Raw genomic sequence first — 27,824 nt, forward strand, 5'->3', positions numbered from 1 at the left:
ATTATTTTACTGCAAGCCTGGAGACTAAATCACTTGCTACTGTACCTGCATTCGAGAGTGAAATTAAAATGCCAAATCCTCAGTGGCTGAAGTTTTGGGCAAATAATCAAATAACTTTTATTTATACTACATGTTGGGTTTGTGAACAGGAAACATCCCTCACTTGAAAATTAAGTGAGCAGAATGAATTCTACATTTCCTTTCCGCCCTCCTCTGAGATTATCTAGCTTAGATACCACAAGTTCTGAACACACCCTTTCATGTTACATTTCCATCTATCTCATGGTAAAAATATATTCTCTTCAAAAACTCACATGTATGTAAACACTCCGTGATAGTGGTTGCATCTATGAAGTAGCCAGCACACAGATAACAGACGATGTGTTCATTCAGGTCTTTAATCTTCACTTTTACTTCTTCCTGCCAATGGTAAAACACAGCCTCACTAGTCACGCAACTGATCATATTCAGGACAGTGCCAACACACTCTCAGGGGGGGCCAAATCAAAAGAAAAAAAAACATTCACATCAATTATGTCACTGATCTATTTGGCAGAAGAGCCGACAACTGGAGGGCCAAATTGGCGAAAGAATCAAAGGAGATGGGAAAAGATTTTACAAAATACACAACAAGTTAGTGATCCGGATCGCACTGCGTGGAAAGGTGGTGTAAGCAAATTCAGTGGTAACTTTCAAAAGGAAATTTAATAAATACTTTAAAAGGATAAACACAAAGAAAAGAGGGGTGTTGAAATAATTGGATTGCTATGTCAGAAAAGGCCAAAAGATTGACAGAAGTCCAATTTGTGCTAGAAGGTTCAATTGTTTAATGAACTAATAGAGGAGAGATGTTGTAACATGCCTCCTGCTATCTCAGTAGAAACCAACAAACCAGTACAGGGCATCCATTAAATTTTTTTTTTGTTTTTAAAAAATATATTCTTGTATGGGATGGCAGGCATTACTGGCAAAGTGTCTAGATTAGAGTAGTGCTGGAAAAGCACAGCAAGTCAGGCAGCATCCAAGGAGCAGGGAAAAAAAAACAAACAAAAAGACATTTCGGGCAAAAGCCCTTCATCAGGAATGAAAGCAGGGAGCCTCTGGGGTGGAGAGATAAATGAGAGGGGGGTGGGGCTGGAGAGAAGGTAGCCAAGAGTACAATGGGTGGATTTGGGGGGGTGAAGGTGATGGGTCAGAGAGGAGGGTGGAGTGGATAGGTGAGAAGGAAGATTGGCAGGTAGGACAGTGCTGAGCTGGAAGGTTGGAACTGGGAGAAGGTGGGGGGGGTAAGGAAATGAGGAAACTGGTGAAGTTCACATTGATGCCCTGGGGTTGAAGTGTTCCATGGCGGAAGATAAGGCGTTCTTCCTCCAGGCGTCGGGTAGTGAGGGAGTAGTGGTGAAGGAGGCCCAGGACCTCCATGTCCTCGGCAGAGTGGGAGGGGGAGTTGAAATGTTGGGCCAGGGGGCAGTGTGGTTGATTGGTGCGGGTGTCTCGGAGATGTTCCCTGAAGCGCTCTGCTAGGAGGCGTCCAGATTCCCCAATGTAGAGGAGACTGCATCGGGTGCAACAGATACAATAAATGGGATTGGTGGGTGTGCAGGTAAAACTTTGGTTCCTTTGGGACCTTGGATGGAGGGGAGGCAGGAGGTGCAATTCCTGCAGTAGCAGGGGAAGGTGCCAGGAGGGGAGGGTGAGTTGTAGGGGGGCATGGACCTAACCAGGTAGTCACAGAGGGAATAGTCTTTGCAGAAAGCGGAAAAGGGTGGGGAGGGAAATATATCCCTGGTGGTGGGGTCTGTTGGGAGGTAGCTGAAATGTTGGCGAATGATGTAGTTTATGCGAAGGTCGGTAGGGTGGAAGGTGAGCACCGGGGGTTCTGTCCTTATTATGGTTGGAGGGGTGGGGATCTGACGGCAGAGGTGTGGAATGTGGACGAGATGTGTTGGAGGGCATCTTCAACCACATGGAAAGGGAAATTGCGGTCTTTAAAGAAGGAGGCCATCTGGTGTGTTCTGTGGTGGAACTGGTCCTCCTGGGAGCAGATATGGTGGAGGCGGAGGAATTGGGAATAAGGGATAGCATTTTTGCAGGAGGTAGGGTGGGAAGAGGTGTAATCCAGGTAGCTGTGGGAGTCGGTGAATTTGTAAAAAATGTCAGTCTCAAGTCAGTCATCATTGATGGAGATGGAGATGGAGAGGTTCAGGAAGGGGAGAGAGGTATCAGAGATGGTCCAGGTGAATTGGCAAAGGCCTGTGGTCCATCTCTCAATGTCCTTGAACCGAATAACTCATTTGGTCATTTCAGAGAGCAGTTAAAGAGTCAACCAAATCACTGTGGAGTCACATGTAGGTAAGGATGGCAGATTTCCTTCCCTAAAAGGCCATTAATGAACAAGATGGATATTCATGGCAATGGTTATAATGATCATCAGCAGGAGAAAGTGAGGACTACAGATGCTGGAGATCAGAGTTAGTGTCTGGTGCTGGAAAAGCACAGCAGGTCAGGCAGCATTTGAGGATCAGGAGAATCGATGTTTTGGGCAAAAGACCTCCATCAGAAATGAGCTTATTCCTGATGAAGGGCTTTTGCCCAAAACATCGACTCTCCTGCTCCTCGGATGCTGCCTGACCTGCTGTGCTTTTCCAGCACCACACTCTCAACTCTGATCACCATTAGAGGAGCTTGCAATTCCAGATTTTATTGAATTCAAATGTCACCATCTGAAAAACAAATACACTTGAGAAGGTTGTGATGCAGTTTATGCGAAGATCAGTAGGGTGGAAGGTGAGCACAGTAAAGGAATTCCACTTCTGTATGTCCATGCATGAGTACTGGATGATAGAAATTCAGTTTAAATTAGAGTATAGGCTATCTGTAACATCAAAAATATAACTTTGCATTTGTTTTTTCTGCTGCAGTGCATTTAGACACAGAGAATCAATGAATGATCATGCAAGTGCAAGCTCATTTATATGCAGATATTCTCAATGAAGATGTTTCAGGAAAAATCATAGGGCCCATCAGGGTAGTGACTTCAATGCAACAGCCAAATGGGCAACTTTATTCATTTGAAGTGGGAGCATTGTTAGCAGGTCAGTCCTCATTCATCCCTAATGGCATGTATACATTACCAGGCCACAGTTACTATCAAACACATATAGGCTAGGTTAGGAAAAGCTTGCTTTTCTGAAGTGCAGTGCTGCAGAGATGTATTCCATATATTGTTGAGAGTCAATTAACAGAAACCATGGATTCATTACCAGAAATACAGCAAATTAGCCAAGGTGGACATTTAAAAGTGCAACATTGAGCAGACCAGACCTGTCTGTAAGAGGAATCAAACTGAACTCTAAGAGTGAAAAAGCAGAAATTCCACTACATCATAGTCAAAGGTCATTGGTGTAATACTGTATTTATGTTAAGATCATAATTTCCAACCTGCTGTACCTTTCACATGTAACTTGCAGCAACTTGGACAGTCACATCAAAGCAGTGCTAAGTGGACAGTATTAGAATCTGCAGTAAATTGTCAAAGCCTGTAAAACCATAAGATATAGCAGCAAAATTAGGCTATTCAGCCCACTGAGTCTTACCGTCACTCCAACATGGCTAATAGGTTTCTCAACCCCATTCTCTTGCCTGCTCCCTGTAACCTTTGATCCCCTTTCCAATCAAAAGCACGTCTATCTGTCTTAAATACACAATGACTTGGCTTCCACAATGTGACAATGAGTTCCACAGGTTCATCACCCATTGGCGGAAAGATTTCCTCCCCATTTCAGTTCTATAAAGGGTCAGCCCTTTACTGAGGCTGTGTCCTCAGGTCCTAATCTCTTTACCAGTGGAAAAACTTATTCTCCATGTCCACTCTATCCCGACCTCTTTGAAACTTACAGAACACTATCAGATCCCAACCCCATCCTTCTAACCTCCAATCTAACCCAGAATCCTCAACTGCTCCTCATGAATTATGTTTCAAAGTCCATTTGTTGACATAGCGAGGTATCCTTGAACAGGAATGTGGGTCCCGCTGGATGCAGACCACTGTTGGAGAGAGGTCGAATCTGGATGCTCTACAGTCAAAGCACTCACCAGATCTTGGTGTCAGGCCAGCCGATGCACCATCTGTCCTGTTGTCAAAACATGCATCAAAACCCGGTTGGCTGCTTTCTACACTAACACCTGTGTAATTAGCATCATTCCATCAATCTCCATCACTAACTTAATATAGAGGAATCCTGCTCCTGATCCAGCTAGTCGTCCAAAATTTAAATCCCTTCCATTCTCTTTTAAACTATGCATTGATCTCTTATTCATCTATTTCTCTACCCATTAGTGCATGGGACTGGGAGCCATGCAAAGACTTATTTTTAAACAGGTCCTTCGGGCTTATTTTCTACCTTGCTGTCTAAATTTGGATTGTCGGACCACATCCCTTTCCAACTTACATTGTGGCCCAAGCTGGTATCAGCGATCTCTGGCTGATTACTCTCCCCTAAAAGGATGTTCTGCTGCTACTCTATGACATCCTTGACTCCAGCACAAAAGAAGCAACAAATCACCAAATCACCAGTCTGGACTAACATCTGCAGAGAGAAAAACACCTGGTCTATTTCACTAAACTAATAAAAGACCCGGCATAACAACTTCTCCCTTCTCTCCCCTGTACAGAAGGTCTGTGGGTCTGTACCCCTTTCAGGAACCCTCATCAGTATCGAGAAGGGGGAAAAAAAAATTGATTCTTGAGAAAACGTCAGGGAATTCTGCATTAGCAGCCTGGTGTCTTCGGCTGTCCAGCAATCACCCATTTCCTATCTGCATTTAATCTCTAACTTGTGATTTTCTCCTCTCTCAAGACGTGCTCTTCATCTAATTCTCAGCCTCAACGTTCCTTCTAAGCTGCACTCCAAAGGTCCATACAAGCCAATTGTCATGGCCACACTATTTTCAGCACTGACTTGTGGCTTGGACGTTACTGCTGTGCACAAACCTCTGCACTCAGCGCAGAAGGAAAGGAAAGCGGAAACTTAGTTTCAGGATGCACCACACAGCCACTAACTAGGTTCCAAAATTCCATGCTCAGGTTTCTTCAGCCAGAAGCACTTGTTGTGCACATTAATCTAGGTCATGTGAAGTGACCAGCTCTGGATCTCCCATTAGGGGCAAACATCCTCTCAGCATCCATCCTGTCAAAACCCCTCAAGATCTTTTATGTTTCACCTCTCATTCAAAAATTGTGAATAACAGGAAGCTTACAGAAACCAAAGGACTACAAATGCTAGAAATCTGAAACAAAACAGAAATTGATGGAAAACTTGCAGGTGTGGCAACATCTGTGGCAAGAAATCAGAGTTAATATTTCAGACCCAGTGACCCTTCCTCAGAGCCTTTGATTTCTGAAAGGCATTTTAAAAGATACTGAAAAGTTTACTACACTCAATAGTTCATGGCATATGGGTATAAAATTGGTTAGTCTACAGAAGACTGCAAATATAACTGAGTTATTCTCAAGTTGGCAAGATGTGATGGGAGTTCCAGAGATCGGTAAGAAAGCCTCAACCATTTATACATTTTTCTCAGTAACCCAAATGAAGGGATCAAATTTGCCAAATTTGTTGACAACTAAAAAAAAAATGGAGAAGCTAGTCAAGAGGATGCAAGGAATCTGCTAGGATTAGGAAAAGCCATGATTTCCTTGAATGGCAGGGCTGGCTTGAATGGCCAAGTACCTACTCCTGCTCTCATGTCATTGTTTTGCACAGATGGAAGGATGCCAATGTGAATACAAGTTAAATCTGTTAAAAATAGAAATTGCTGGAAAAGCTCAGCAGCTCTGGCAGCATCTGCAGAGATGAACCAGAGTTAACGTTTTGAGTCCAGTGACCCTCCCTCTGTTCGAAGGACGCTGTCAAATCTGTTGAGCTGTTCCAACAATTTCTATTTTTGTCTCCGATTTACAGCATCTGCAGATCTTTCAACTTTTATAAAAAGGTAAATCTGTTCAAGGGTGAACACTTGCTGGTGTCTGAAGAGACCAATCAGTTTCGAGGCATAATAGCACTTTCTCTGTTGAACATAATATTTCACCCAACCATTAGACTTACCATGGACTACTCTTTAGTATCTGCCTCATTCTTGGACACATGCATTTCCATCAAGGATGGACACCTCAGCACTTCACTTTACTGCAAGCCCATGGATAACCTCTCGCTGTTACACTTTTCTAACCTGAAACACAATAATACAGCCATTCCCCACGGACAAGCCCTACGCATACAGAGGATCTGTTTGGATGAGGAGAAACATGAAGGACAGTTGAAAGTGCTCAAGGATGCCCTCATAAGAGCAGGGTACGATGCTCAACTCATTGACCGCCAGTTCTGACGTGCCACAGCGAGAAACTGTAATGACCTCCCCAGGAGACAGACACGGCATCTTCATTGTCCAGTACATACCAGGAGCCGAAAAACTACGCCATGATCTTTGCAGCCTTCAACACATTATAGATGATGATGAGCAACTCACCAAGACCTTCCCCACACCTCCAATTCTCACCTTTAAACAACCACCAAACCTTAAACAACCAGCAAACTGCCCAGCCTTCAGGACAACCACACCATACAACCCTGTCGCGGCAGCTGATGCAAGAGGTGTTAAAGTATTGACACGGATAACACTATCACACATGGGGACACCTCCCACCATGTATGTAGTAAGTACTCATGTGACTCTGCCAAAGTGGTCTCTCTCATACGCTGCAGGCAGGGATTCCCGAGGTATGGTATGTTGGCGAGACAGAGAAGACACTACGACAACAGATGAATAGACACCAAGCCAAAAAAAAATCACCAGGCAGACTGTTCCCTCCCAGTCGGGGAGCACTTCAGCAATGCAGGACATTTGGCCTCGGACCTTTGGGTGACCATCCTCCATGGTGGGCTTCAGGACAAGCAGAGTGGCGAAACAGAAACTGATAAGAACGCTTGGTTCCCATGGAATGGCCTCATCCGGGACCTTGGGTTCATGTCATGCTACAGGTGACCCCACTGCATAATACACCCATACAGACCCTCTCTCATATGTACATACAGATACTACCCATGCTCACACCCACAACGTATCCTCTCACAGACACATACCCCATCACTCACTGTCACTCCGACATGCGCACACAAGTTTATGGGGTGAATTTATTTTTTGCAGAATTGCATTTTATTTTGCTGAAAACCTGCATTAATCCATGTAAAACTCTAAAACTTTGCAGAGGGCTTTGTCATTCTGACTAAACATTGGGACACAGACAGACTTCACACCTCCTGGGAGAAAAGCTGAACTATCTTGAGAATGCAATTTAAAAGAATTCTGGGATTTACATATCAAAGAACAGAAACCAGCATACCCAATTTTAAAAGATGAAAGGTTTAAGCTAAAATTGTTTAATATTTGTATCATCGATAGTCACAGGTGAGGTGCCGGAAGACTGGAGGTTGGCAAACGTGGTGCCACTGTTTAAGGAGGACGGTAAAGACAAGCCAGGGAACTTAGACCAGTGAGCCTGACCTTGGTGGTGGGCAAGTTGTTGGAGGGAATCCTGAGGGACAGGATGTTACATGTATCTGGAAAGGCAAGGACTGATTAGGGATAGTCAATAGAGGGCATAAGTTTAGGGTGAGATGGGAAAGATAAAAAGAGATCTAAGGGGCAACTTTTTCACGCAGAGGGTGGTACGTATATGGAATGAGCTGCCAGAGGATGTGGTGGAGGCTGGTACAATTGAATCATTCCAGAGGCATTTGGATGGGTATATGAATAGGAAGGGTTTGGAGGGATATAGGCCGGGTGCTGGCAGGTGGAACTAGATTGGGTTGGGATATCTGGTCAGCATGGACTGGTTGGACTGAAGGGTCTGTTTCCATGCTGTACATCTCTATGACTCTAATGTATCACATCTCCGTGACACTGGACTCCTTTGGCTACAAATTCTGTGAGCATGATCTTAACCTCCACAACCACCTGATGAAGGAGCGGCGCTCCGAAAGCTAGTGCTTCCAATTAAATCTGCTGGACTATAACCTGGTGTTATGTGATTTTTAACATTGCCCACCACAGTCCAACACTGGCACCTCCAAGAAGTGAACACAATACTGTCCCTGTTGAGACTACAGCAATGTGAATACAGTACGACAATATGCATCAATTACTTTGGGACAAAATTATTAGAAAGAAAAAGTAAAAATTGCAATTCAACCGTATCACATTTAAAGGATGAATAATAACTCAATCAGCTGAATTTGCAACTAGATGAACATGAAAGGAGACAACCGCATGCGCATTGCAGACGAGCACCTTGACGCTTCAGGCGCATGCGCGTGGTAGAACTACCCGGGCAGCTACGCATGTGCGGGGTTCCCTTCACGGCACTGACGAAAAGAGGAAGGAGTCGGGCGACCCGTCGGTGAACTGGTAGCGCGATCCGACCTTTCCCCCGAGGCCCGAGGGACAGGTCGGCCTCACCTCTCACCTCGTTCCGCAGCGGGTCCAATTTGTAGACAGTCTGGAGTTGGTTACGGAGCCGCATCGCGTTCGCCATCGGAGCGTCAACCGCCATCGTCCCCCACGAGCCCGGGACACGTCATCACGTCGCCCAACGTCACCGCGCGGGACAAGAGCACAGAGCAATGTGCATTGTAGGTCAGAGAACACACAGCCATGCTCAGAGAGAGAGAGAGGGGGGGGGAACACAGTGCAGGTCAGAGAACACAGCAATGCACAGAGAGAGAGGGAACACAGTGCAGGTCAGAGAACACAGCAATGCACAGAGAGAGAGGGAACACAGCAATGCACAGAGAGAGAGAGGGGGAACACAGTGCAGGTCAGAGAACACAGCAATGCACAGAGAGAGAGGGAACACAGCAATGCACAGAGAGAGAGGGGGAACACAGTGCAGGTCAGAGAACACAGCAATGCACAGAGAGGGAGGGGAACACAGTGCAGGTCAGAGAACACACAGCAATGCAGAGAGAGAGAGAGGGAACACAGTGCAGGTCAGAGAACACAGCAATGCTCAGAGAGAGAGAGGGAACACAGTGCAGGTCAGAGAACACACAGCAATGCACAGAGAGAGAGGGAACACCATGCTGTTCAGAGAACACAGGTATTCAGAGAGAGAGAGAGAGAGAGAAAAACACAATGTATGTCAGAAAACACACATCAATGCATAGAGAGAGGGGGGAACACTGCATTTTTGTGTGTTCTCTGACCTGTAGAGAGAGAGAGGAATGCAGTGCAGGAGAGGGAAAAAAAGAGGGGAACATTGTAGGTCAGGGAACACAGAGCAGTGCATAGTGAGAGAGAACAGTTCATCAACTTCACATACCCGTTCCATCCAGACCTCAAGTTCACCTGGACCATCTGGAACACCTCCCTCCCCTTCTCCATTTCCAGCAATTGACTTAACACTGACATCTACTACAAACCCACCAACTCCCACAGCTACCTAGACAACACCTCCTCCCACCCTGCCTACTGTAAAAATGCTATCACATTTTCCCCCAAATTCTTCCGCATCTGCTCCCAGGAGGACCAATTGCACTATGGAACATCCCAGGTGGCCACCTTCTTCAAAGACCGCAATTTTCCTTCCCACGTGGTTAAATGATGTCCTCCACTTCCCGCAGCTCAGCTCTTGAAACCCATTCCTCCAATCACAGCAAGGACAGAACCCCCTGGTCTTCACCTTCCATCCCACCAACCTCCACATACATCACATCATCCTCTGCCATTTCCACCACCTTCAAACAAACCCCCACCCTCAGGGATATATTTCCTATTCCCACCCCTATCTGCAGGTCAAAATAGGCGGCTCTACACAGAGAGGGGGGACAGTTCATAACGAATCAGCAGATCTATACATAGTGCAGTGGAGCATCATAGAAGAATAGCAATGGGGGCAGAGTGAAGAGAAGTAGAGCATTGAGCCAGGAGTCTAATGTGTCATCAGTGCATGGAGTACTGTCATATATATTATTTTCAAACAATGAACTTTTTGTCACTCTTCCCCAAAGATTGTGACAAGATTTAACAGTCCTTTACTGTTTTATAACACAGCTTCAGTTCAAACATGGACGAAAAGAGCGGAATTCCAGCGGTGAGTTGAGAGTGATTTCCCTTGACATCAAGGCCTCATTGACAGTGAGAAACAAAAACAGAAGTTGCTGGAAAAGCTCTGCAGGTCCAACAGCATACGTGGAGAGAATGAGCATTAATGTGTTTCAGGTCCTCAGAAGTCAAACGGTGAAGGGGAGGGCGGACTGTCTCATAGGCTGGGGGTGGGGAGGAGACTCGGCTGATCCCCTCCTCTTCCTCAGGGCCATCAGGCAGGCACTGCGCATGTTGCTGTAAGCCAGACAGCGATATGCTGCGCATGTGCTACATGCTCTGCAGATAAGATGGCAGTACTTTACAAATGAGTGAGGTAGCTGAAGCAGGAACCACGTGCATGCGCCTCGACCATCAAGCTGCTCATCTACAACACACAACTTTCTCAACATCACTTGTTTATCCACTTTCATTTTCAGCTGGATATTAATTATAGTTATTCAGTTTCAAAGAGAAGCCCAAGTAAGTCTGAGAATTGGAAAGAATTCTCCATTGTTGGAAATCAGACCTGGTACATAAGAAGATGGTTGTTGGCAGTCAGTTATCTCAGTTCAAGGTTATCTGTGCAAGTATTCCTCAGGCTAGATATATAACCTCTAGGCATCCTGTTCCAGAGGTAGGGATATGTTACACTGCACTGGTTGTTGCTCAGCCCCCATCTATGTCAATGGCACTGAGGTGGAGATGATTGAGAATTGCAAGTTGCGAGGAGTGACAATCTGTTCTGGACCACCCATGTGGTCTAGCAGGGAAGAAACTATTCTTGAACTTGTTGGTTCATGTGTTTCAGCTTTTGTATCTACTGCCTGACTGCAGAGGGTGGAAGAGATGATGCCTGGGGTGGAAGAGGTCTTTTGTTGACAGCCTTTCTGCAGCAACAAGAAGTGTAGATGGAAGGTTGACTTGCACGATGGTCTGGGCCGTATTAACAACTTTCTATAGTTTCTTTAGTCCTGGTTATAGCAAGCTGTGATGCATCCAGATAGAATGCTTTCTATGGTGCATCTGTAAATGTTGATGGACGTGCTGACTTTCCTTGGCTTCCTTAGGAAGAGATGTTATTGTGTCACATTGACAGGTGCAGGAAACATCCATGCAGCACAAATAAACTTAAAGCATTAGGTCTCAACAAACTGTCTTAGAATTATTTGTGCATATTTCAGCAATTAATACCCCACAGCATTGGTGCTGGTTAGATTTACCCAGTCTATGTGGAATTGAAGTCATCCATGATTACTGCATTCCCCTTGTTCTATGCATCAAATTATTGTTTAAAAAAATACTGTTCATAGGATGTAGGCATCGTTAGCTAGACCATTCCTTGTTACCCAGCATCAACCACACTACTGAGAAGCCACAAGTTGGCTAAACCAGGTGAGGATAACAAACTTCCTTCCCTGAAGGTTATTAGTGAACCAGATGGGTTTTTAAAACAACAACTGACTGTGGTTTCATGGTTGTCATTAGGCTAGCTTTCTTGCTAAAATTTGAATTCAAAATTTCACCTCTGGTCCTGTGGAATTCAAACCCATTAGATTAGATTGCCCTTCAGCCCAACAAGTCCACACCGACCCACCGAAGAGCAACCCACTCGTACCCCTACATTTATCCCTTACCTAACACTACGGGCAATTTAGCATGGCCAATTCACCTGACCCACACATCTTTGGACTGTGGGAGGAAACCGGAGCACCCGAAGGAAACCCATGCAGACACGGGGAGAACGTGCAAACTCCACACAGACAGTCGCCTGAGTCAGGAATTGAACCCAGATCTCTGGTGCTGTGAGGCAGCAGTGCTAACCACTGTGCCACCGTGCCGCCCACATGTCTGTGGAATGTTAGGCCAGATTTGTAGATTACTAACCCATATTTATTAACTATTTGGTGGTCTACAAATCACTCAGCAATATATGCTACACCTTACTGTTTCTCAGCTCCCTCCAAGTACATCTCATAGGCGGTACAGTGGCTCAGCGGTTAGCACTGCTGCTTCACAGCGCCAGGAGCCCAGTTCAATTCCCACCTTAGACGACTGTCTGTGTGGAGTTTGCACATTCTCCCAGTGTCTGCATGGGTTTTCTCAGAGTGCTCTGGTTTTCTCCCACAGCCCAAGTGAATTGGCCATGCTAAATTGCCGACAGTATTAGGTGCATTAGTCAGGGGTAAGCGTATGGTGGGGGAAATAGGTCTGGGTGGGTTGCTGTTTGGAGGGTTGGTGTGAAGTTGTTGAGCTGACTGGTCTGTTTCCATACTGTAGGGTAATCATTTTATTCTTCTGATGTAAAATCCTCAGTCAGCTACGATTCTATACCTTATTAATCAACACTATTCCACAGGGAATATGGGGAAAGAGATATAGCTCCAAAAACAGCATTCAGACAAAAAAAAAGTGGAGCCTGAAGCAATAATAGAGACATACAAACATGCAGATTATTAGCAGGAGTGGGCTATTTTGCCCTGTGAGCCAGCTCCATCATTCAACAATATTATAGCTGATCCAATTACTCCATATTTTCACTTACCCTGAAAACATATTACCCCTCACTTAAGAACATATCAACCTCTGCCTTGAAAATATTGAAGGACTTGGGCTATTTTCCGTAGAGTGTCAGCAGCTGAGGGGTGACCTTAGGCGGGTTATAAAACCATGAAGGACATAGATAGGGGAAATAAACAAGGTCTTTTCATTGGTGGGGGGGGGGGGGGGGGGGGGGTCCAAAACTAGTGGTGGTAGGTTTAGTGAGAGAGGGGAAAAGATTGAAAAGTGACTGAAGGGGAAATTTCCACACAGAGGGTGGTGTACACGTGGAATGAGCTACCAGAGCAAGTGGTGGAAGCTGGTACAATTACAACATTTAAAAGGCATTGGGATGTATTACGAATAGGAAGGGTTTAGAGGGATATGGGCCACATGCTGGCAAATAGGACTAGATTAATTTAGGATATCTGGTTGACATGGAGGCTGGACCAAAGGGTCTGTTTCTGCACTGTAAAACTATGCCTCTGCATGCACTGAAACCTTAAAAAAAATTCCTTATCTTGGTTTTAAATGGTCAACACATTTTTTAAAAATAGTAACTCTGGTTCTAGAATCTCAGAAAAGACGACACAGAGACCCCAGGAAATGCAATCTGACAAGGAAAACCGATGTACATACCACTAAAACACCTATAGATTCTTTTTAAATCAATGTCTTAGACATTTAGAAACTCATCGCTAAAGCAGGTAGGACTTAAACACAGACATCCTGGCCCAGAGGTAGGGACACTATCATAAGAGCCTCCTAATTATAAGCTGGTACCAATAACAGCCACCGTACAGCTACTGAATTGTTCTCAAAAATGTTTTCTGAAGGAAATCTGCAAACTGTACTCTGTATGGCCAGTGATTATTCTGTTGAGTCTGTGCCAGACAAGCAGTACCAGACAAACTGATTCAGATGGCTGTTTATAGTAAAGCTAGGAGAAAGTGATGCCCCTAAAGGATCTTTCCACCTCCAACAGAAATTCATATGTGTAGATGACATTTGTGGAGTTACAATCTGTTGCACCCAATGTGGTCTCCTGTGCATTAGGGAGATAGGACGCCTACTTGTGGATAGTTTCAGAGAACATTTCTGGGACACCCGTACCAACCAACCACACTGCCCCATGGCTGAACACTTCAACTCCCCATCCCACCCCCAAGGACATGCAAGCCCTGGGCTTTCTCCATCACCAAACCCTTACCACCTGATGCCTGGAGGAAGAACGCCTCACACTCCACCTTGGGACCCTGCAATCACGCGGGATCAACATGGATTTCACCAGTTTCCTTATTTCCCCTCCCCCCTACATTATCCCAGTCCTAAGCCTCCAACTCAGCACTGCCCTCCTGACCTTGTTCACCACCTTTCCCATCTATCTGCTCTACCCTCCTTTCCGACCTATCACATTCTCCCTCACCTTCATCTACCCATTGCATTCTTTTACCTCACCCCCACCCAACCTGACCCCCGCTTCCATTTATCTCTCAGCGGCCCGGCCTACCAGACTCATTCCTGATGAAGGGCTTATGCCTGAAACGCTGACTCCCTTGCTCCTCAGATGTTGCCTGGCCTGCTGTGCTTTTCCAGCATCACGCTCTTGACTACAGTAAAGAAGCAGTCAGTCTCAGTGCTCTTATTGTTCAAACCAACCTGACTTGAGCAGAACTTTGCATTTTCATTCATTTGGCTGTCTTGTAGCCAAATTTGCTGACAATACTAAGATATGGCAAGGTCTGGGGATGATATCCAAGTCATGAAAGGATAGAGGTTGGTTAAATGAATGGGCAAACCTTTGTCAGATAGTGTATAATGTGGAGAAATTGAGAGATTGTATACTTTGTCAGTAAGAAAATAAAAACAGAATGTTACTTAAATGGACACAGAATGCTGTTCTTTGGAGGGTAACATGCAGGTATAGAAAGTAATTGGGAAGGCAAATAGCAGGTTGCCTTACCATTGCAAGGAAGGAGTACAAAGTACATGTCTTACTACAACTGTACAAGGCATTGTAGGACTGCTCCTGGACGAGTGTATAATTTTGGTCTTGCTTTAATGGAAGGAAATACTTGCAGTGGAATCATTTCAGAGGAGGACCACGAGGCTGATTTCTAGGCTATAGATGCTCTCTTAGAGGGAAAGTTTGAGTTGGTTAGGTTTATACTCAATGACGTTGAGAAGAATGAAGTGATCTTTTTGAAATCTTCAACGATGAGAGGGCTTGCTGATTAGATTGCATTTGTGGCGGAATTCTAGAATCAGCAGAGTTTCAAGATAAGTGTCTCATGTAAGACAGGGGAGGATGGGAAATTTCTTAGGTCAGTTACTATTTGGAATTCTCTTCTCCAGAGGAGAGTACAGGCTGGGTCAACGCTGAGTTAGATAGATTTTTCATTGACAAGTGAGTCAATGGCTTTGGGGAACAGGCAGAAAAGTGGAGTCCAGGTCACAATAAGATCAGTCATGTTCTTATTGACCGACACAATGGGTTCATGAGGCAAATAGCCAGCTCCTATTTCTAATCTTTTTGAAATACTCCCCTTAGATGCAAGGATATCGTATTGATGCCAATTTGTTTGAGGAAAACTGGCCTTAAGAGCAGCTGTCATTACAATGTGCTTTTGAAAGAAATGAGAGAGGGGTTTAATATATAGTGCTAGAGCTCAGTCCACGGCCCCAAAGGATCCTTCCACATCCAGCAGAGATTTTCCTGCAGATCCAAACACCTCAATCTACTGTGTCCATCGCTCTCAATGTGGTTTCCTCTACACTGGAGAGACAGGATGCCAAACTGTAGAATGTTTCCGAGAACGCATGCACTAAACAACCCCACCGCCCTGTGACCGACTATTTCAAACACCCCCTCCCACTCCCCCAAGGACATGCAAGTCCTGGGACTCTTCCACCACCAGATGCAACTCATCTGACGCCTGGAGGAAGAACACCTCATCTTCCGCCTTGGGCCCCTCCAACCATACAGCATCAATGTCAAATTCACCAGTTTCCTCATCTCCTTCCCACTTCATCCCAGATCCAACCCTCCAACTCGGCACCGCCCTCTTAAACTGTCCATCTCCTGCCTACCGATCCACTCCACCCTAGCACCATCACCTCCCAACTGCATCTACCTATCATCTTCTCAGGTACCTCATCCCCCAACCCCAGCCCCACCCTCCTATTCATCTTTCAGCCCTCTTCCTCCTACCCTGCCAACATTCCTAATGTAGGGATTATGCCTGAAAAGTTGATTCTCCTGCTTTCTTCTGCTGCCTGACCTGCTGTGCTTTTCCAGTGCCACACTTTTTAACTCTGACTCACCAACATCTGCAGTTCTTATTTTCACTGAGAGCAAGTTATAACCAAGTGAGGAGGATAGTGCAGTCAGAATACTTCTTGTACATACTGTAGGAAATGATGACAGATACTATGGAACTAAATATACACTTCACAATTACATACATAGCAACTACATATAGAGCATACGTAGATTCAAGGATAACACGAATTAGACATTAGAGACAAGAAAAATTCCATGCTGAGAGTACAGGAGGAGATCTAAATGGGGATTTATTGGAGATTCCTCAAAAAAGCCTTTTGTTCAGGTTCATAAAGAAGAGGGATTTGGTTTCTTGGTGATTAGGAGAAATGTCTTTAGAGCACAATGCTGTGCAAGGAATAGACAATAGGTGCAGGAGGAGGCCATTCTGCCCTTCGAGCCTGCACCATTCAATATGATCATGGCTGATCATCCTTAATCAGTATCCTGTTCCTGCCTTATCTCCATAACCCTTGATTCCACTATCCTTGGGAGCTTTATCCAACTCTTTCTTAAATGAATCCAGAGACTGGGCCTCCACTGCCCTCTGAGGCAGAGCATTCCACACAGCCACCACTCTCTGAGTGAAGAAGTTTCTCCTCATCTCTGTCCTAAATGGTCTACCCCGTATTTTTAAGCTGTGTCCTCTGGTTCGGCACTCACCCATCAGCGGGAAATTGTTTCCTGCCTCCAGAGTGTCCAATCCTTTCATAATCTTATATGTCTCAATCAGATCCCCTCTCAGTCTTCTAAACTCAAAGGTATACAAGCCCAGTCGCTCCAGTCTTTCAGCTCAGGTAGTCCCACCATTCCAGGAATTGACCTCGTGAACCTACGCTGCACTCTCTCAATAGCCAGAATGTCTTTCCTCAAATTTGGTGACCAGAACTGCACACAATAGTCCAGGTGTGATCTCACCAGGGCCCTGAACAGCTGCAGAAGAATCTCTTTGCTTCTATACTCAATCCCTCTTGTTATGAAGGCCAGCATGTTATTAGCCTTCTTCACTATCTGCTGTACCTGCATGCTTACCTTCATTGACTGGTGTACAAGAACACCCAGATCTCTTTGTACTGCCCCTTTACCTAAATTGATTCTATTTATATAGAAATCTGCCTTCCTGTTCTTGCCATCAAAGTAGATAACCATCCATTTATCCACATTAAACTGCATCTGCCATGCATCTGACCACTCACCTAACCTGTCCAGGTCACCCTGTAATCTCCTAACATCCTCCTCACATTTCACCCTGCCACCCAGCTTAGTATCATTAGCAAATTTGCTAATGTTATTACTAATACCATCTTCTATGTCATTAATATATATTATAGTTGAGGAACAGTCCTGCACTTTAAAAGAAACCCACTGGTGAAGCAGAATAAGCTGCTGGACAGTAACCCTGCATTTCCCGTGACTAATCCATCTAGCCGGCACACTTCTGAATGGGATGGGGCAATTTAACGCGTCCAATCACCTAACCTGCATATCTATAGACTGTGGGAGGAAACTGGAGAACCCAGAAGACAGGGAGAACGTGGGACAGAATGTAGCAGAAAGCAAGAAGTGACACCAAACCAAATGGGCTCTTTCTGTCCTATAAATGTATAAACCATAATAATAACAACAAAACATCTGCAAAAGATCAGGCTGAAGCATTTGCAGCAACCTTCAGCTGGAACTGCCCAAGTGAATGATCCATTTTGGCCTCCTCCAGTGATTGCTCGCATTAAAAATGCTAGTTTTAAGCCAGTGCAATTCACACCACATGATATCAAGAATTGGTTTGAGGCAGTTCGTGCAAAGGTTATGGATCCTGATAACATTCCAGCAATAGTACTGAAGACATTTTCCCCAGAACTTGCTGCTCCCCTAACTAAGCTCTTCTAGTACAGTTACATAGGCATCTACCCGACATAGTGGAAAATTGCCCATTTATGTCCTGTACTCAAGCAGGACAAATCCAACCCAATCAATTACTGTCCCATCAGTCTAGAATCAAAGAATCCCTAGAGTGTGGAAGTAGGCCATTTGGCCCATCGAGACCATACCAACCCTCCGAAGAGCAACCCATTCAGGCTCTTCCCCTTACCTTATCCCTGAAACGCCATTTTCCCATGCCTAATCCACCTTGACTGCACATTCCTGGACACTAAATGGCCAAGCCACCTAACCCGTATATCCTTGGACTGTGGGAGGAAACCCACACAGATGGGAAGAATATGCAAATTACAGACAGACACAGACAAGCAGACAATCTCCCAAGGCTGGAATCGAACCCAGGTCCCTGGTGCTGTGCAACAGCAGTGCCAACCACTGAGCCACCTCGCCACTTCTTCAATCACCTGCCAGTTTCCTATCCACTTTCAGTAAAGTGATGAAAGTGGTCACAACAGTGCTGTCAAGTATGCCCAGTTTGAGTTCTACCAGGGCCACTCAGCTCCTGACCTCATTACAGGACAAACATGGACAAAGAGCCAAATTCCAGTCTACCTGCAACTCCACTCAAGGAAATACAAACCTGCACTCCAAGATCTCTGTTTGGCAACACTCCCCAGGACCTAACCATTAATTGTCTTAAGTCCTGCCCTGATTTTCCCTATCAAAATGTAGCATCTCACATTCATCTTGATTAAAACTCTGTCCGCCACTCCTCGGCCCATCTGCTTAATGTCCCATTGTATTCTGAGGTAACCTCCTTCACTGTCTGCTACACCACAGAGTCATACAGCATGGAAACAGACCCTTTAATCCAACCAGTCCATGCTGAACATAATCCTAAACTAAACTAGTCCCACCTGCCTGTTTCTGGCTCTCATCCCTCCAAACCTTTTATATTCAAATGACTTTTAAATGTTGTAATTGTACCTGCATCCAGCACTTCCTCAGGAGGTCATTCCACAAGCAAACCACCCTGCATTAAAGAATTGTCTCATGTCTTTTTAAAATCTTTTTCCTCTTATCTTAAAAACGTGTCCCCTAGTCAGAGTTCCGTGTACAGCATGGAAAAAGACTCTTTGGCCCAACTCATCCATGCTGACCAGATATCCTCACCTAATCTAGTCCCATTTTCCAGCACTTGGCCCATATCCCTTTAAACCCTTCCTATTCATATATCCATCCAGATACCTTTTAAGTGCTGTAATTTTACCAGCCTCCACCATTTGCTCTGGCAGCTCATTCCATACATGTACCACCCTCTGCCTTGAAATCCCCCATCCTAGGGAAAAGACAACCGCCATTAATTCTATCCATACCTCTGATTGACATTTATAAAATAATCAGGTTGCCTCTCAACCTCCTATGCTCCAGTAAAAAAAATTCCAAGCCTTTCTTGATAACGCAAACCTTCCATACCTAGCAACATGCTGGTAAATCTCTTCTGAACGCTCTGCAGTTTGATAATATCCTTGCTATAACTGGGTCACCAGAACTGGTGACAGTATTCCAGAAGAGACCTCACTAATATCCTCTACACCCTCAACATGACATTCTAACTCCAACAATTTAACCACAACCAAAGCCAAACTCGCAGGTCTATAGTTCCCTGGTTTCTCTGTATAACCTTTCTTAAACAAAAGGTTCAACATTAGCCACTCTAGTAATCAGGCATCTCATCCTTAGTTATAGATGATGCAAATATTTCTGCAAGGAGTGTTGATTTCATCCCTTACTTCCCGCAATGTTTTGGGATATAGTAGATCAGGTCCTGGAGATTTATTCACCTTCATGTTCTTCGAGACCTCCAAAACCTCCTCTTTTGTAATGTGAACTGTTTTTAAAACAAAAGTTTATTTCTCTGCATTTTTCAAGACTCCACTGCTTTCTCCACAATAAAAACTGATGTGAAATATTTATTTAGTATCTTCTGAAATTCAACACAAAAATGAGTTTCTTGAACTTTAAGAGGCCCTACCCTCTCTCTAGTTACCCTCTTGTAGAATCTCTTTGGACTATCCTTAACCTTAAGTGTGAATGCCCTCTCATATCCTCTCTTTGCCTTCCTGATTTACCTCTTAGGAATGTCCTTACACTCTTAATATTAAGCGATTCAATTGAACCAAGTTGTCTAATCTAAAATAAGATTCTCTTTTATTCTTGACTAGAATCTCAATATCTTTATTCATTTATTGTTCCTTAATCTTACCCACTTTACCTTTCACTAACAGGAATACAATGCCTCTGAACTCTCATCACATTCTTGAATGCCTCCCACTTACCAAATGTCCTTTTATCTGTGAACAGTCTCTTCCAATCAATTTTTGAAAGTTTTGTCTCATTTCATTAAAAATTTACCTCACTCCAATTAAAATCTTTAACTTTTATTGAAGGCTTATCTTTTTCCATAACCATTTGGAAGCTAATAGAATTATGATTATTGATGCAAAAGTGCTCCGCCACTTTTACTTCAGTGACCTGCCCTGCCTTATTGCCAAAAAGGTCTAGTTTTGCTCCTTCTCTAATAGGAGTATCCACATACTGATAAAGAAAACTTTCTTCAACACGTTTAACAAATTCTTCACCATCCAAACCTTTAAACACTGTGGTAGTCAATGTTTGGAAAATTAAAATCCCCCATTGTTATAACCTTATTATGCTTGTGTATATCAGAGATCTCCCTACATATTTGTTTCTTAATTTCCCTCTTACTATTGGGGGAAATCTATAATACAATACAATCAAAGCGATCTTGCCTTTCTTATTTGTAATTTCTACCCATATATTTTCACTGGAAGAGGTTTCAGAAATATCTTCCCTAATTAGAGCAGTGATGTATTCCTTAATCAAAATTGACCCCACACACACACACACAACCTTTCCTATCCTTCCCATAGCATCTAAAACCCAGAACATTGAGCTATCAATCTTATCCATCTCAGCCAAGTTTCTGCAAGAGCTATGATGTCCCAATCCTGCCTTCGGGAGTGGACTCTGCCTTTGAGAGTGGACCAAACACCGGTGAGTTAACTGCACCTTTATAACGCACTGTGTTCCTGAGAGTCGGTCTGGTTCTCTATGGATGGACCAGGCCGTTATGGAGACTGAACACTTGTGTGTGCTTTGTGCGGTGTGCATTTGCTTCCTTCAGGAATATGCTCTGCCCTCAGTTGTGGACTTTGAACAGATCCATCCTTTTTGAACAGGTCTTTTCTATCCCAAACTACGTTCCAATTGTCCAAAAATCTAAATCCCCGAATACACCAGCTCGTCAGTCATCGATTTATCTCCTTTAACTTTTGTTCCTTCCCTCATTTGAGTTTGGCATTGGAGTAAAACCAGAAAGTACTACTTGTAAAAGGTTGTAGTTTTTAATTTTCTACCTAACCTCTTAAATTCATTCTGTACTGCTTTAAACTTTTCTCTAAAAGTGTTATTCCTACCAATGTGCACAATATTTTCTGGCTTCTCAATCTCATCTTTAACAATATGCTTGAAATGTTTAGAGATGTCCTTAATCCTAGCACCAGGAAAGCAACAAGTCATTCTAAATTTACACTCACTGCCAGAATCTCATGTCTATGCCCCTGACAGGAGAGTCCCCTACAACAATAATTCTATTAAATCTTGTCAAACGCTGCCTAACATAAGAATCATTCTAAATGTCCAACAACTGACTGTCCCATCCATTTTGCTCAGGGAGACTATTCCCTTCTACTGGTCCAAAAATTGAATATCTATTTGATTAGATTCTCTACAATATGGAAACAGGCTCTTCAGCCCAAGTTCACACTGACCCTCCAAACAGTAATCCCCTCCCCAAACACATTCCCCTGCCTTATATTCACCCCCAACTAATGCACCTATCACTATGGGCAATTTAGCATGGCCAATTCACCTGACCTGTACATCTTTGGATTGTGGGAGGAAACCCAAACAGACACAGAGAGAATGTGCAGGAGAGGCTTTTGAACTGCCTTCTTACCTTTTCCAACAGTCACTCACCTATCTGATTTATAACAAAGCAGGATCACTTTTCTAAACCTACTAGCCATCTCGCTCCGTACCTCATATATGGCCTTAGAAACATTTCTTGTACATTGTTGTGGTTCTGTTCGCCGAGCTGGAAGTTTTTGCTGCAAACGTTTCGTTCCCTGGCTAGGGAACATCATCAGTGCTATTGGAGCCTCCTGTGAAGTGCTGCTTTGATTTATAAATACCGGAAGAAACATCAAAACAGCGCTTCACTGGAGGCTCCAATAGCACTGATGATGTTCCCTAGCCAGGGAACGAAACGTTTGCAGCAAAAACTTCCAGCTCGGCGAACAGAACCACAACAACGGACACCCGAGCTACAAATCTTCAACCAGACTTTAAATTTCTTGTACATAAAGTAATTTTCTTTCATTACCTCCAGAAAATAGTGCTAAAATAGCAAAAAAAACAAAATAAACAATTAACTGCTTTTTTTTAAAAAAAACTCTTCTTCAATAAATTTCTTGGAGAAACAAAAAGATCTTCTCCAGAGCCGGCCACATGTAACACTCCCAGAAACAAAAATACAACTCCTTCATCCACTTTTAAAAGAAAAACGCTTTTGTAATGTTAAAAACAGCCCTCTAAAACCACTCCCTCCGTGACACCCTTGTCAGGTCCACACCCCCCACCAACCAAACCTCCACTCCCAACACCTTCCCCTGCAACCGCAGGAAATGCAAAACTTGCGCCCACACCTCCTCCCTTACTTCTCTCCAAGGCCCCAAGGGATACTTCCATATCCGCCACAAATTCACCTGCACCTCCACACACATCATCTATTGCATCCGCTGCACCCGATGTGGCCTCCTCTATATTGGGGAGACAGGCCGCTTACTTGCGGAACATTTCAGAGAACACCTCTGGGACAACCAACCCAACCACCCCGTGGCTCAACACTTTAACTCCCCCTCTCACTCCCACTCCACCAAGGACATGCAGGTCCTTGGACTCCTCCATCGCCAGACCATAACAACACGACGGCTGGAGGAGGAGCGCCTCATCTTCCACATAGGAACCCTCCAACCACAAGGATGAACTCATTTCTCCAGTTTCCTCATTTTCCCTCCCCCAGCTTGAGACAGTCGGTTCCCTCAACTCAGCACCGCCCTCCTAACCTGTAATCTTCTTCCTAACCTCTCCGCCCCCACCCCCACCCCACTCCAGCCTATCACCCTCACCTTGACCTCCTTGCACCTATCACATCTCCATCGCCCCTCCCCCAAGTCCCTCCTCCCTACCTTTTATCTTAGCCTGCCGGACACACTTTCCTCATTCCTGAAGAAGGGCTCTGGCCCGAAACGTCGAATCTCCTGTTCCTTGGATGCTGCCTGACCTGCTGCACTTTTCCAGCAACACATTTTCAACCCTCTAAAACAGTCTTTTTTTAAACTTTTGAATTTAGAATAAAAAAACCTCAGCTGTTCACTGTAAACCCTGAAAAGATCATTTAAATACAAATGTCCATTTGAAAACAAAGTGATTTTCTGGTTTGGTTTTTTGAATCTTAAACAAAATGAATAAAAATCCTTTATTAGTAAAATATAAAGACGATAATAACTGTACAACTGTAATAAGTCTTTAGCTAAGCCCACCATCCTTGGAGCAGCTGCAAAAATCCTAGCTCTGTCTCCTAGTTCAGTAATGTTGGTGTCATCTGCAAGGACAAAGGTAGCAGATGCATGGGAACACCATCCCCTGCAACTTCCCCTCCAAGCCACTCACCATCCTGACTTGGAAATATTATTGTTCCTTCTCCATCATTAGGTCAAAACTCTGGAATTCTGTCCCCAAAGCCTTTGTGGGTCAACCTACAGCAGGCCGACTGCAGCAGTTTAAGAAGGTAGCTCACCTCACCACCTTCTGAAGGATAGCTAGGAACGCTGACCAACCAGCTATGCCCAAATCCCTTAAAATGACTAAGGGGAGAAAAAAAAACAGGCATAGCCATCATCAAATCCTCATCTTAGCCCACGGACTTTCTCCCCGGGTGCCTGTTGGGGAAAATACAATGTTATATGGCCTTGGGTCCACACCAATGGCCATGACAAATCCAACACATCACCTTGTTTCTGTTCCAATATCAGAACTTTTGCTGAAATGTTTATCCACTGAACATGGATACACTAGATTTCATCTTCTGGAGGTGGTGTTCCAAAGTCTCATAACTCAAACATTTCTCGTCTGTCCTAAAAAGGTGATCCCAGATTTTAAAATGGTGTTACCAGTTCTGGGCGAACCCGCAAGATGAACCAACCTTTCCTCATCTACCTCGTCAAAGCCGCTCAGTCATATAAACTTCAATGAAATCACCCCTTACTCTAAACCTAAGAGGAAACAAGCCCAGCCTTTTCTTACTAGACAGCACATTCATTCCAGCTATTAATCTAGAAAGTCTCCAGTGAACTGCCTCCAGTGCATTTACATCATTCCTTAAAATGAGGATATCAAACTTGCGCAGTATTTTAGATGTGGACTCACTAATGCCCTCCAGAAATGAAACACTGCATTCTTACTTTTATGTACAATTCTTCTCAATTTGTGGCAGCATGGTGGCTCAGTGGTTAGCACTGCTGCCTCAAAGTACCAGGGACACGGGTTCGATTCCAGCCTCGGGCCAATATCTGTGTGGAGTTTGCACATTCGCCCCGTGTCTGCGTGGGTTTCCTCCGGGTACTCCAGTTTCCTCCCACAGTCCAAAGATATGCATATTAGGTCAATTGGCCATGCTAAATTGCCCATAGGGATGTGTAGGTTAGATGCCTTAGGGTAAAAAATGAGGTCTGCAGATGCTGGAGATCAGAGCTGAAAATGTGTTGCTGGTTAAAGCACAGCAGGTTAGGCAGCACCCAAGGAATAGGAAATTCGACGTTTCGGGCATGAAGGGCTTATGCCCGAAACGTCGAATTTCCTATTCCTTGGATGCTGCCTAACCTGCTGTGCTTTAGATGCCTTAGGGGCAAATATATAGGACAGCGGAATGGGTCTGGGTGGGTTACTCTTCAGAGGGTCGGTTTGGACTTGTTGGGCTGAAGAACCTGTTTCCACACTGTAGGATGGCATCGCATTAGCCTTTATTACATGTTATACCTACACATTAACAATGACTCGCACTAGAAGACCTAGTGAGCCTTGGATCGCTTTAGCCAATCTTTTATACAATACAATATAGCACAGGAGTAGGCCATTCAGCCCGCAAAGTCTGCACTGATTCCTAATCCTGATTTAGATCTGCTACTTATTGTCCATATGCAGTATCTATCCCGCTATTCATGGCTCCCATTTATGTCAAGATGTGCCTTAAATGTTGCTGACACCTATTTCCACTACCTGCATTTGCAGTGCGTCATAGCCACTCAACACCCTGTTTGGGAAATATATTCCCCACACCTCTCCCCTAAACTTTCCCCTTCTCTCACCTTGAGCCTTGCCATCTTATAGTTGACCTTTCCACCCTGGGTAAAAGCCTTTGATTCTCCACCCTATCTACAAAATTGAGAACCATATCTGGTCAACAGTCGTTCTCCATCTTTTCAGTGATAACAATCCAAGTTTATCCAACCTCTCCTCCTGACTAAAACCTGACAACATCCTGATGAACCTTGACTGCTCCCTCTCCAAAGCATCCACGTCCTTCTGGTAGCGTGGCGACCAGAACTGCATGCAATATTCCAGATGTGGCCGAGCTAAAGTTTTATATAGCTGTTACAAAACCTGCTGACTTTTCGTGTCTGGCTGGTGAAGGCAAACATGCTGTTTGCCTTTTTGACCACCCGTGTGCCACTCTCAAATCCCTCTGTATGTCTTATTCATTTCTTTGCTAAGATAGTGAAGGAGATCTTTTCACTTCTGAGGGAAGACCAGAAGTAGACACCGTAAATAAAAGATCATCAGTAACAAATCCTGTGGGAAAACATCTGAAAGCCTTTACTGAGAAAACAGTGAGAACCTGGAACCCTCTGTTAAAGAGGTGAATACTATAGATAGCTGTAAGGAGAAGCCCGATAAACACAGGAGGACAAAGGAACAGACAGATTTTGATTGGATTTGATGATACATAAACAGCAATCTGAGGCATTTGGATAAAATTGTGTGTTTTGGTCTTTAAATTCTTCTTGTTGAAGATAGTAATTCCCAGAAAGGGCCCATTAAAAGCAGATGAATGGTTGATTAACAAGGAAAATCAAAGGTCATCAAGCTGTGTAGCAATGTGGGGATCAGGCCATAATTATATCATCCATGATCTTAATGGCAAAGCAGGCTAGGGCAAGGCACCAAACAGCCTACTCCTGCTCCAGATCATGTGTCTGTGAAATTAAAAGGAGAAAGTGAGGTCTGCAGATCAGAGCTGAAAATGTGTTGCTGGAAAAGCACAGCAGGTCAGGCAGCATCCAAGGAACAGGAAAGTCAACATTTCGGGCCTAATTCCCGAAGAAGGGCTCAGGCCCGAAACGTCGATTCTCCTGCTCCTTGGATGCTGCCTGACCTGCTGCGCTTTTCCAGCAACACATTTTCAGCTCTGAAATTAAAATCGAACCAAACCAAAAGAAACTGGGAAATTGATGATAGGTTCAAACACCAAAAGCTAAAAAACAAGAAACTGTAGAAATAGTGAATTGGGAGTTAAATATGGGCAAAATGTACATAGAACATTACAGTGCAATACAGGTCCTTCAGCCCTTGATGTTACACTGACCTGTGAAAATAATCTGATGCTCATCTAACCTACACAGTTCCATTATTATCCATTTGGATGTCCAATTCCTATCTAAATGCCCTTAATGTCGGCTAGTCTACTATTGTTGCAGGCAGACCATTCCACACCCCTACTACTCCGAGTAAAGAAACTACCCCAATATCTGTCCTAAATCTATCACTCCTCAATTTAAAAGATACATCCTCTCATGTTAGCCTTCACCAGCCAAGGGAAAAGGCTCTCACTGTCTACCCTATCTAACCCTCTGATTATCTTGTATGTCTCGATTAAGTTACCTCTCAACCTTCTTCTCTTCAATGAAAGCAGCCACAGTTCCCTCAGCCTTTCCTTGTAAGGCCTTCCTCCCATACCAGGCAACATCCTAGTAAATCTCCTCTGAACCCTTTCCAAAGCTTCCACTTCCTATAATGTGGTGACTAGTACTGCACACAATACTCCAGGTGCAGCCTTACCAGTGTCTTGTACAGCTGAAGCATGACCTCATGGTTCCAAAACTCAATCCCCCAACCAATAAACACCAACACACCATATGCCTTCGTAACAACCCTATCAATGTGGGTGACAACTTTCAGGGATTTATGCACCTGGACACAGAGATCTCTCTAGTCATCTACACCGTCCTGTACTCTGCATTCCTGCTATTATTTCTTCCAAATTAAACTACCTCACACATTTCCACATTAAATTCCATTTGGCACTTCTCAGCTCAGCTCCGCACCTTATTAATGATCCTCTGTAACCCACAACATCCTTCAGTACTATTTACAACTCTGCCTACCTTAGTGTCATCCACAAATTTACTAACCCATCATTCTACACCCCCCTCCAGATCATTTATGAAAGTGACAAACAGCAGTGGCCCCATAACAAGTCCTTCATTGTTATTTGAGAGAGGAAAATAGGGATGACAGTAGATCAGTGGAGCAGAGTTATATCCTTCACCATCATCCCTGCCCCTTTAGATTCCTAAAACATGGATAATACTGACCTCTTCAGTGATTTTAACAGAACCTGGAAATCTAGAACTCAGTAGCACATCCATACCCCTTAGAGAAGGGCTTAAAGTCATCCATGGACTTAAATGCACATCACTCTTCAGGCCCCACAGGCTTGTATATAGATTCTTATCTTTAT

General features: G+C 44.2%; 1 protein-coding gene and 1 long non-coding RNA gene across 2 annotated transcripts in view; one reads left to right on the forward strand and one right to left on the reverse strand.

Moving 5' to 3' along the window:
- pcgf1 (polycomb group ring finger 1) overlaps positions 1-8,647 on the reverse strand; it is a 46,286-nt gene extending 37,639 nt beyond the window's left edge. Inside the window, exons 1-2 of the mRNA XM_060828159.1 lie at positions 8,525-8,647; positions 315-420 (exon numbers count right to left, since the gene is read on the reverse strand). Of these exons, the coding sequence (XP_060684142.1) occupies positions 315-420; positions 8,525-8,611 (193 nt within the window). The 5' untranslated portion in view covers positions 8,612-8,647. The remainder of the gene's footprint in view (positions 1-314; positions 421-8,524) is intronic.
- LOC132817666 (uncharacterized) overlaps positions 8,436-27,824 on the forward strand; it is a 37,918-nt gene continuing 18,529 nt past the window's right edge. The window contains exons 1-2 of the long non-coding RNA XR_009644903.1: positions 8,436-8,694; positions 10,111-10,150. This is a non-coding gene — a long non-coding RNA (uncharacterized LOC132817666). The remainder of the gene's footprint in view (positions 8,695-10,110; positions 10,151-27,824) is intronic.

Source organism: Hemiscyllium ocellatum, chromosome 1 (assembly GCF_020745735.1).
Source record: "Hemiscyllium ocellatum isolate sHemOce1 chromosome 1, sHemOce1.pat.X.cur, whole genome shotgun sequence".
Lineage (NCBI taxonomy): Eukaryota > Metazoa > Chordata > Chondrichthyes > Orectolobiformes > Hemiscylliidae > Hemiscyllium > Hemiscyllium ocellatum.